General features: G+C 34.9%; 1 protein-coding gene across 7 annotated transcripts in view; it reads left to right on the plus strand.

The window, feature by feature from the left end:
• Window positions 1–12,360, plus strand: part of VPS13B (vacuolar protein sorting 13 homolog B) — a 749,374-nt gene that overhangs the window by 10,052 nt on the left and 726,962 nt on the right. For all 7 annotated transcript variants that reach the window (XM_032421506.1, XM_032421505.1, XM_032421503.1 and 4 more), the window contains exon 3: window positions 7,055–7,198. In XM_032421506.1, the coding sequence (XP_032277397.1) occupies window positions 7,055–7,198 (144 nt within the window). The remainder of the gene's footprint in view (window positions 1–7,054; window positions 7,199–12,360) is intronic.

Below are 12,360 nucleotides of genomic sequence, written 5' to 3' on the forward strand. Positions count from 1 at the left end.
TCCACTTTCCTTCGTTTTGTTGGTATTGTGGTCCTTCTTTTTGCTTGTTTGGTTTGGGTTAGCTTGTTTAGGTTAGCTGGGTTTAGCTTGTTTTCCTCCCATTTCAGGTAGAAGTTTAGGTTATTGATTTTTGGGAGATTTCTTCTATTATAGGCATTTAAACAGCTACAAATGTCTTTAGCTGCATCCCATAAATTTTGATATGTTGTATTTTCATTTTCATTCAGTTCAGATGCTTTCTGATTGTCCTTGATGAATGTGTATTTTTGCATTTGTTGGATGGAGTAGTTTATAGATTTCAGGTTTAATTGGTTGATAGTGTTCAGATCTTCTATATCTTGGTTGATTTTTCTGTCTATACATTATTGTGAGTATTAAAGTCTCTATGATTGTTGAAATATCTTTTTACTTTTGTCAGTGTTTATGTATTTTGGGGTTCTGTTGCTATGTTCACATATGTTTTTATATTTTCTTGCATTAACCCTTCTATTGTTATAAAGTATCTTATGTTATCTTTAATATTTTTTCCTTAAAGTCTATTTTCTTAATAGTGTACTCCAGTCGTTCTGTGGTTGCTGTTTGCATTATACATATATATTTTTTTCTCAGTACACTAATTGTCTTAAAACGTTTGCTTTGTGTTGTGTTTATTCATGCCTAGTACCATCTCTTTGAAAGTTTTACTGGCATGTTATTGAGCTTTAACTACCTCTTTTCAAATTTCATCTTGTTCATTGTAATTTTTTTTTTTTTAAAGATTTTATTTATTTAATTGACATAGAGAGACAGCGAGAGAGGGAACACAGCAGGGGGAGTGGGAGAGGGAGAAGCAGGCTTCCAACTGAGCAGAGAGCCCGATGCGGGGCTCGATCCCAGGACCCTGAGATCATGACCTGAGCCGAAGGCAGTCGATTAACCAGCTGAGCCACCCAGGCGCCCCTGTAATTTTTTTTTTAATATTTATTTATTTGACAGAGAGAGACACAGCGAGAGAAGGAACACAAGCAGGGGGAGTGGGAGAGGGAGAAGCAGGCTTCCCGCTGAGCAGGGAGCCTGATGTGGGGCTCGATCCAGGACCCTGGGATCATGACCTGAGCTGAAGGCAGATGCTTAATGACTGAGCCACCCAGGCGCCCCCATTCACTGTAATTTTATCCCATGACTGGGATAAACTTTTCATTTTGGAAAACAGTCATATGAAAAACAGGAATGGGGCACCTGAGTGGCTCAGTCGGTTAAATGTCTGACTCTTGATTTCAGCTCAGGTCATGATCTTGGGGTCATGAGATTGAGCCCTGTGTCGGGCTCTACACTGGGTGTGGAGCCTGCATAAGATTCGCTCTCTCCCTCGCCCCCTCCCCCTGCCTCCCTCTCAAAAACAAAAACAAAAAGAAAAAAAAAACAAAAAAAAACACAACAGGAGGAAGGAAACACTGCTGGAAATTAATATCATAGAAATGAAAATTCCCTATATGCCTAAAAGAGAATCTGTACCATTTTAAATAGCAAGAAAATGTTGTATTTCAGGTATTGCAGGTGAGAAACAGGGTCACATGACTTCCTTGGAGTCTCATTTACTGCTTTTTAATAAACAGATAATTGACAAAAAAGTGTAATATTAGGTGTACTACATAACTTGATATTTTTATATATTGCAAAAAGATCAATTATCACAATAAGTCTAGTTAACATCTGTTACCCTGCATAGTTAACAAATATTTTTTTGGTAATGAGAACTTACAAGATTTACTCTCTTTGCAACATTCATATATGCAGTTCAGTATCATTAAAGTCGTCATGCTGTACATTACATCCCCATGACTTATTTTACAACTGGAAGTTTGTACCTTTTGACCCCTTTCACCCATTTTGCCCACCCTCCACGCCATGCCCCTGGCAACCACCAATCTATTCTCTATATCTATAGAAAAAAATTATTTTAAAAATGTTTTTAAGATTTATTTTCAACCTATTTCTTTTTGAATCTAAATCTCTTGAGAACATATAGTTTGATCGTTTTTAAAATCCCATCTTGGGGTGCCTGGTGGCTCAGTCAGTTAAGCGTCCTACTCTTGATTTGGCTCAGATCATGATCTCAGTTTTTGTGGGATCGAGCCCTGCATTGGGCTCCGTGCTGGGTGTGGAGCCTGCTTGAGGTTTTCTGTCTCCCTCTCCCCTTATCCCCACTCTAAAAATAAATAAATAAAATCCAGTCTGACAATCTTTGCCTTTTTTTTTTTTTTTTTGTAAGATTTTATTTATCTTAAATAGCACAAGCAAGGGAAGCGGCAGGGAGAGGGAGAAGCAGGCTCTCTGCTGATCAGGGAGCCCGTTGCGGGGCTTGATTCCAGAACCCTGGGATCATGACCTGAGCCGAAGGCCCACGCCACCCAGGCGCCCCCAATCTTTGCCTTTTGACTGGAGTATTTAATCCCTCCACATTTAATGTTTTTAATCATATGGTTGGATTTCCATCTACCATTTTCTATTGTCAATGTTTCTTGTGTTCTTTTTTGTTTTTCTCATAATCCTTTACTACTTTTTTACATTAAGTAGATATTTTTTAATGTTTCATTTTAATTCCTTTAATTTTCACATTACTTTTGTTCTTAGTGGTTGCTCAAAGGCTTATAATATACATCCAATTTTTTATAGTCTATTTTAGATTAATGCTAAATTTGTTACATTAAAATACAGAAACTTCCTCCATTATAGCTCCATTACTTCCCCCTTCTTTGTGCCATTGTCATATGTATTGCATCTTTGTGTCCAACAGTACAATTTGATAATTATGTTTTAGGTAATGGCCTTTTAAATCAGGAGAAAAAATATATTTATATTGTCCTTTAATGATTATATAATTGCATTCATTGGTGCTTTTTTGTGAATTTGAGTTACTGTCTGGTGTTCCTTTCAGTCTGATGAACTTTTAGTATTTGGTTAACAGTGAATTATCTTGAGTCTTTATTTGGGTGTTCCTTTATTTACATGTTCCTTTATTTTGCCTTCATTTTTGAACCCATTTTATAGATAGTAAGTTGTAGCAACTCTGAATTCTGATTTCCTCTATCCAGGGGATGGTTGTTGTTGATGTTGATTTATTTTAGTGACTTGCCTGAACCACATTTGTGGTGTTTCCCCTAAAGTGTGTGGCCTCTAATGTTTGTGCTCTCCCCCCCCCACCCCTTCTTTGTGTATTCAGCTCTGGCTTTCTAGGGATTACCCTGGGTCACTATAACTTAGTCATCAGCCATTGATTGGCTAGAGGCTGTTTAAACCATTGAACCAGTAAGTCTTCCACTCTTTACATACACTTTCTTCCACTTCTACACATATATTAGATAATGCTCACAATTCAGGGAGTTTATAAATTTGATCATTCCCCCCCCCCCCCCCCCCCACTTTTTTTAACTTACTGGGTTTACAAGGTCTCTTGGTTAACCATGAGTGAGTAGGTTGTTAGTTCCCTCTCCTCTAAGTAAGCACAACCTGGCAAATGCATATAGCTTTCCAGTCTATCAGGGATATGTGAAATCATAGCAAGGTCGTCTTTGGCTGTTTTGTTCTCTTGATCTCTGTTAATTTTCTGGCCAGTCTGCTGTTTTTGTTGCTTGTACCAACAAATATTGTGACCTGAGGTTAGACTTCCCTTTTGCCTCTGATTTTTCTGTCATTTTTGACAACTTTGTCTAGTTTTGTCATTGCTTTTTGGAAAGAGGATTTGCCAGCTTCCTAACTCAGAATTCTTAAAGTCCTGTCCTGTATTTTTATTTTGTAGTAAAAAGCATATAACATAAAATTTACCATTTTGAAGGATACACTAGTGTTAACTATATGCACATTGTTATTGAATAGATCTGTAGAACTTCTTCATCTTTCAAAAATTAAAACTCTATAACCATTTAACAACAACTTCCTTTTTCCTTCTCCCCCCACCACCAGCGCCTGGCAACCACCATTTTACTTTGTTTCTAAGAATTTGACTACTTTAGATACCTTATATATGTAGAATCATACAATGTTTGTCTTTTTGTGACTGGTTTATTTCACTTAGCATCATGTCTTTAACATGTTTATTCATGTTGTAGCACAAGACAGAATTTCCTCTTTTTAGAAGACTGGATATATTTGATTGTGTATACCACATCTTCTTTATCCATTTCTTTGAATGGACATTTAGGCTGCTTCCACCTCTTGACTATTGTGAATAATGCTGCGGTGAACATGGTTGTGCAAATATCTTTTTGAGATCCTGTTTTCAGTTCTTTTTGGTATATACTCAGAACTGATTTCATATGGTGATTTTTTTTTTTAAAGATTTTATTTGTCAGAGAGAGAGAGCGCGCGCGCGTGTGCGCGCACAAGCACAGGCGGGGGAGAAGCAGGCTCCCTGCTGAGTAAGGACTCCATACCCGATACCCGGAGCCCTGGGATCATGACCTGAGCCGAAGGCAGACGTTTAACCATCTGAGCCACTCAGGTGTCCCTTATATGGTGATTCTATTAATTTTTTGAGGAACTTCCATAATGCTTTCTTTAGTGCCTGCATCATTTTAGATTTTCACCAACAGCACACAAGCGTTCCAATTTCTCCACAAAGCTGCCAGTACTTGTTATTTTTTGTGTGATAGTGGCCATTCCATTAGCATTGTGGTCATTGTGGTTTTGATTTGCATTTCCTTGATTAGTGATGTTAAACATCTTTTCATATACTTGCTGGCAATTTGTATTCTTTTGAGAAATGTCTATTCAGTGATTTATCCACTTTTAAATTGGATTACTTTTTGTTGTTTATTTTAGATTTTAACCCCTTTTCAGATAAATGGTTTGCAAATATTTTTTCCCATTACATAGGTTGCCTTTTCACTCTTTTGAATGTTTTCTTTGCGGCATGAAGGTTTTTAGGTTTGTCTATGCTTGCTTTTGTTATTTGTTAAATTTAGTTTTAAAGTATGCCTGTTTTCTGTTAGAATATTTTGTTATAGCCTACCTAGAATTAGGTTTTTGAGGGCTATTTAACCCCCTTCTTAAATTCCTTGTTACTAATATTCTTTGTGCAGTCATAGATGTTCTGGTATTAGGAATGCATTTTTCACAATGTATTTCTGAATAGTTAGAAGTGAATAAAGTATTTTAAGGTTGTACAGTGTATCTTGAAGTAAAAGGAATGAAAATTGCTTTTATAGTTACATTCAGGATGGTCTGTCTACTATAACAACATTTGTGTTTTGTCTTTTACAAGGCATAAATGTATTTTCGTTTTTCACAACTCTGAGGAAATGGAAATGATCTTGCTTATAGTCAGATGATTAGTAAATGTTGAACTTCAAGTAGATTTCAATATGGGCGATATGGTTCAAAATTCCATGTTTAAATATAGAATGCTGCCTCTTGGGTTATTGTTTAGGTAGTAGCAAAGTTGATTAGAAGCATTCTGATAATACCGAGGTCATGAGTTTGATTCACGTGCTTTTAACTTCTTCCTGCGAAAATCCAATTTGTACCCATAAATTGCAACTTTGGTAGGCATTTCACAAATGTTTCTTTGTTACACAAGTCAGGAAGTGGTAGAGATGGCAATATCATGGGCTCATTGTCCAAATAGATGTATAACCAATGGAAAGGTATTAAATGCTCATAATGGAAGTATAGATGCAGTATAGCTGTGTGAAGAGCAAGGGTTCTGGCATGATATTTTCCAGTTTTGAGTCCTGGTTTTCTAAGATGTGTCATTTTGGGAAATGACTTGACCTTTCCGTGCCTCAGATTTTTCATTTGTAAATTGAGTAGAATAATAGTATTTACATTTTGGGGCTCTTATAAGGATTAAATAATTGTATGCAGGTAAAGTGCCTGGTACATGGTAAGTGCTCAGTAAACATTGTTTTTGTTATAGATGCTAATGAAAATATAATCTGTGCCAATTGATTTATACTTCAAATTAATCTTTCAAATTACTAATGGCAAATACTTAAAATGTGACACTCCATTAGAATAATATAGTAGAAATAGATTTTAAGTATTCTGTCCTTGCAGGAGAAAAACTTGTGAAGACATACATGAGGCCCACACATTTGTAAGCGTAGTTAGCATTTTTATAACAATTGTTCTTAGAGGAAGATAATATTCTAAGCACTTTATATAAATTCATTTAATCCTCAATGATACTATTGTTATCCAGATTTTACAGATAGACTGAGACAACATTAAACAAGTTGTCCAGTCGTTTGCCATATTGCCTATATTTAGCTATATTGCTATGTTGCTAACCTAAGTAGGTGGGCAGTTGTTGGATGAATAAGTTTAATGTATATTAACTTTCACAAATAGATAACTTAAAATGTGAAGTATAATCTACATGCAATTTTTTCCTTTGTTGATTTGTAACAAAAATTTTGTCTGTCAGTGAAACAAGTCACCAATATAAAGTGACTATGGTGACATTTATGTTTTCATTTCTTTCTTTCTAATAATAATGGAAATCAGTCAGAAAACATTTAAATTTTATGACCAGAGAGTATCCAGGTACAATCTTTAATTAGGTAAAGCTCAATACTTTTTTTATTTTTCAAGGTTGGTAAATTTTTATTTTGTTGGGTCACTCTCCTATCTCTTTACTCTGCTCTCCCCCATACCCTTTTAACTTGCCTTACAATCCTGTTCTGTTAGTTTAAAACACATTTTAAATACACGTTTTGAATGGAGATTTTAAACAATATGCCATTCAGTTATCTCAGTGCTGCTGTCTACTCTGATTATTACAACCACTATCGTATATGAACCTTTGTTACGTACCACATATTTTGTATTATATTCATTCAGCAGAAGAAGAAATGGAGGCCTAGGCAGGTTGACTAGCTTATTAAAAGTAACTTGTACGATAAGTTTTTGTGGTGTATCATTACCTATAGTTTAACAAGTTATTTGCTACTTTTTGAGGAACAGTAGTTCTTAAAATATTTTTGTTTTAGAAATTTCATTTCTCTTTTCAGAAAGTAATTTGGATGTTATGAAAAAATTAAGCACTTACTAACTTTTAATATTTTGTTTTAAGGAATTGAAATTACCATTCACTTTTTTAAGTGGACATATTCATGAATTGAGGATCCATGTACCATGGACAAAACTGGGTTCAGAACCAGTGGTAATTACCATCAATACAATGGAATGCATTTTGAAACTTAAAGATGGAATACAGGTAAGAAGTTATTGAACCTAGTTGTTTATATAAACCTATTTTAATAGTTATTGATGTTATTTCTCTAACTTTTGGGATATGTCACCTTTTACACAAAGTTTACATACACTTACTGTTTCTCACATGCCTATTAAAGTACCATAATTGCAAAAGGGTATTCTTATATTTGGATGAAACATTCTAATGGTTATTTTCATACTAATTTTACTTAATCTAATCATAGCCATCATAGCGATCATGTTGATGGCTTATTATCTGTGTCTACTAGAAGTAGGACCTGATTGTGTCCCAATTTTCAGGTGAAGGTTTTTGAATTTTTGCAAATGACCTGTATGATTTTTTTATATTTACATGACATTTTTAAATGAGATGAAAATTTCTCGTTTTTTGAAATGAAAATATATTGAATTTACTTTCATATCAAATTTTAAGGTTTTATTTTAATTCGAGTTAACATATGGTATTCTAGTAATCTCACGTGTAGGATATAGTAATTTAACACTTCTAAACCTGGTACTCATCACAAGTGCACTCCTTAATCCCCATCACCTATTTCACCCATCCCCACACCCACCTCCCCTCTGGTAACCATCAGTTTGTTCTCTATAGTTAAGAATTTGTTTCTTGGTTTGCCTCCTTTTTTCCTCTCTGCTGGTTGGAATGGATAAAGAAGCTGTGGTGTATATATACACAATGGAATATTGCTCAGCCATAAAAAAGAATGAAATCTTGCCACTTCCAATGACGTGGAGAGAGCTAGAGAGTATTATGCTAAGCAAAATAAGTCAGAGAAAGACAAATACCATATGATTTCACTCATATGTGGAGTTTAAGAAACCTATCAAATTTCATTGTGTTTTTGAAGTTTTGGCATCAGAAGCTGATTTTTTTTTTTTTCGACTTAACCTTTTCTCTGACCATCTTACATTTCTCTTTAGTGTTTTTTTTTTTCTTTTTTGTAAAGTTGTAATACTGATTTTTTTTTTTAAAGGAGTTTCTAGCAAAAATTAATCTAGGAAGCAAATAGGTCTGAGAGCAGTATATCATAAATTTTTCCATTTTCATCTTACAGAAAAGTAGTGTCTCTTTCATTTTTATTATGTTTTCCTTAGCCCATACTTAACTTGCAGTTTAAAAAATGCTTTTTAGAACCAAATGAGTTGATGAGTATTAATAATTTAAATTTAACAATTTAATAACTTATTAAACGTTAAGGCAATTTTAGCGTGTCCTAAATATAACTTCAGTCGGTGAAATTAAGATTATTTATGATGTTAAAATAATTTCCTTTTTTAAGCAGATACATTGTCATGTCAACCCACTGGGCTCATCTTTTTTTTTCCTTTTATGAAATCTTTGATTCTAAACCTATATTATCTAATTTAACTGATGTAGTTTCTGGAAGTAAGTAGACCAATGCTGTATTTCTATGAGAATTTATTTTGTAAACATAAAATACATGGGAGATAGATTTAGAAATCTGTGAGATAGTTATATTACAACAGAGTTTTATTTTACATTTATTTTAGGTAATACTTAAATGGTCTTAATCATCATCTGTTCCTGGAATTTAATTTTTTTTTTTTTAAAGTCTGGACTTGGTTATACCACCCATGGAGTGCTCCATATTAAAAGAGGAAAAAGAATCCAGACACTAAGTATTTTTTCAATGGGAAGGTGGAAGTTTCAAGGCCAGATGTCCCATAAGAAACACATTTTAAAAGAGGCAAATTACAACTAATTATAGAGGCTGCAGAAAAAGATTTGTAACACATGACTTAGTGGAACCTAGAACTAATATTTGATATTGGACCATGCAGATGGCTACTGCAGGAATGATCAGGTTTCCTGCTTGCATGGTATTTGAGACTTGAATTTTGTGGTGTGTACAGCAAAAGGTCAAGTGTCATGAATGTAAACTACTCTCAAAACAAGTATTTTTTGCAGATGTTTAAAATTTTGAGGTAGAAAAGATTTTTGAAAATTGCAGTTGACATTTGGACAAATTATTCAGCAGTGTCCATCCCTGGAGAGTAATACTTAGGTTAATGATTGGAATTAATTTTTCAGTCAGACATTATAGATGAAACACATTTTTAAACAGTTTATTTTCCTATTTTAAGCTTTGATTAGTGTAGTAGGAAATTAAGTTAAAAAGTTACACATGTATTAGTAAAACTGAATAAGCCCATATTTAATTAAAATTATTTCAAATTATTACATTGTAGAATCAACATGAAGAAAATACTTATTTCATAAATTAGTGTGGGATGGTTGGTTAAAGGAAGGGATTGTTTAGAGTTATAGATATGAATCTGTTAAAAATAACTACTGTTGATATTTGACAGTGTAATAAATACAACTTAAAAAGTTAGGAATTTGAGGTCTAATTCAGAAAAGGTTATTACAAAAATATAATATTGCTAAATGCCTTGATAAGAAGGCATGTCTGGTTTGTAAAGTTCAATTTAATTCTACCAACATTGTTGATTTCCTACTCTTCAGTGCACTGAACACCATTGCCAAGATATTTATATAATCTTCTAAGGAGACTTAGATTTATGATGATTGAGGGTGACTCTAGTGATAATAATTACAATATACGGCCTTAGCATGTCTCTGTAACTAGTTTTTTTTTTTTTTTTTACAGACTTATTTATTTTAGCGAGTTCATGTGCATGAGCTCTGGGGGGAGAGGGAGAGGGAGAGAATCTCAAGCAGACTTGCTGCTGAGTGTGGATATCCATTTTTCCACCCTGAGATCATGACCTGAGCTGAAACCAAGAGTATGTAGCTCAACCAACCAAGCCACACAGGTGCCTCTGTAATTAGATTTATGGAGCTTTTTTCCGATGAGAAGGTGACCCAAGTTGTTGTGTTGGGTCAAATAAAGGCCACCTTGATGTTCAGACTGAATTATTTTTAATACATTGATATTTCACTCAGAAAATACTTAACTGTTAGCTGTTTACTCTGGGAGACCTGTCTGCCATCATACCCACCTTTAGATCCTTCAGATTTTACTTGTGAGGTTTTTTGTTTGTTTTTGTTTTTTGTTTTTTTGACTTAAATTACAGAATTTGATTCATGACACATCATCAGTGGTCCAGGTCTGACTTATTTATTTAAATAGTTCACTCTAATAAATACATGTGGATCCAGCACATAGCTCAGTAACTTACATTTAACTGTATGCTCCTGTCCTTTTGCATATTCTTGCTTTTCAACCTTTATGGGCCTCATCTGTAAAATAGGGCAAGACTTGATACATAGTTCTTATTCTATGGTTGTATATACTTCTTTGCTCATTGTATTAATAAGTCTTGCAAAAAATCTTCTTCAACCTAGAGTAGTAGTAAATTTGTTTTTAAAGAACTATTTATTCGGGCCTTTGTATCACCTAGAAAGTTTAAAAAACAACAAAAACACCCCCTCCCCCAAAAAACCCTATGAAATCTTTTGACTTGTTAAATGTGACTGTTTGCAAGGCTATTTATAGAATACTCACTGTTCATAAAAAAACCCGAACATCCTTTTGTACCTAAACCAAAACTTTAAAATTATCAGTAAAAACTGGGGATAAACAAACAGCTTTTGGTTAACGTATGTATGTACTTTTAATCCCTGGTTAGTGCTTGGAGTTACAGGACAGTTTTGCTGTCCTTTCTCCTTGCATGTTTTTTGGTGCTGTAGAAATCCATTATTTGTTTAGGTGGTCTTGAAGAGGGAAGTATCCTATCTTATCCTTGAAGGTTGAGCACTATGCTGGAGGACGTTTTGGTAAGGCTATTAACAGTATTTATATGGACTTTTTAAAAAAACACTTTAATTCTCTTAAATGAGGTGGGATTAATTTGAATGACTACTACGTTAGTAGTCATTTGAATGTGTCGTCCTCCCCCACCCCCCACTCCTGCCAAAATTCATATATTGAAATTCTCCCCAAAGATGATGGTATTAGGAGGTAGGATCTTTGGGAGATGCTTAAGTCATGAGCCCTCATAAATGGGATTAGTGCCTTATAAAAGAGGCTCCAGAGAGATGCCTGTCTCTTTTGCCATGTGAGGACACAGTGAAAAAGGTACCTACCAGCTGTGAACCGGGAAGAGGGCCCTCAAACCAGACCATGTTGGCACCTTGATCTTGGACTTTCCAGCCTCCAGAACTCTGAGAAAAAAATCTCTGTTGCTGTTATAAGCTACCAAGCTATCCAGTCTGTGGTATTTTTTATAGCAGCCCAAATGGACTAAGACAACTACTTTTTCAGAAATTTAACAGGGTTCAGAAACGCTGACTTAGGCTGTGGAATTTATTATATTGATTTCCTCACTTGCATTGCTGCAGGTTAATGAGGTGGTTATGATAATAGCAGATAATGTAGTCTAGATTCTCTCTGTAGCTTCCTTATATAAAAAAGTGAGAAAGAGTTCCCTATAAATTATGGGTAGTGTCTTTACTCTCACAAGGGAACCCCTTTTATATTGTGAAGGAGATGGATCCTCTGGTACATCTTCCTGTGTAATAGTTTAGAAAAACTACATAAGTTAATGAGATGAATTATAATAACTTCATATCAGTTTGATCTAGTAAAGAATTTTTTTTTTAAAGAGTTTATTTATTTGACAGCGAGAGAGAGCAGGAACACAAGTAGGGGGAGTGGGAGAGAGAGAGAAGCAGACTCCTGCTGAGCAGGGAGCCTGATGCGGGGCTTGATCCCAGGACCCTGGGATCATGACCTGAGCCGAAGGCAGACGCTTAACAACTGAGCCACCCAGGTGCCCCTAGTAAAGAATTTTTTAAGTGGAGTATGTAGCTAAATAATTTCCAGTCTTTGGCTATATCTGTTTCCTACAAACTTCAGACCTTGGGTTTGAATTCTTGTTTCTGGTGTTGTAACTGGAATGGTGAAATAAGACTGGGAAGTGGGGCATTGACCTTTTGTGTAAAGAAGGTGAATGGAGGATTCAGCAGAGGAGAATCTAGAAGTCTTTGACTGTGACTCCTACCTTATCTGCCCTGGTGGCAGGCCACATGAAAGAGTGGAGAAACTGTATAATTCAAAAGCAAGTAATATGTAGAGGAGGGATAGTAGTAGTAGTAAATGTCCCTTCACATTCTCAGTTGAGAGAAGAATAAGCCAGCCAAATCACCATTTCTTTAAG

The sequence above is a fragment of the Phoca vitulina genome, unplaced genomic scaffold (assembly GCF_004348235.1).
Source record: "Phoca vitulina isolate PV1807 unplaced genomic scaffold, GSC_HSeal_1.0 scaffold25, whole genome shotgun sequence".
NCBI classification, from domain to species: domain Eukaryota; kingdom Metazoa; phylum Chordata; class Mammalia; order Carnivora; family Phocidae; genus Phoca; species Phoca vitulina.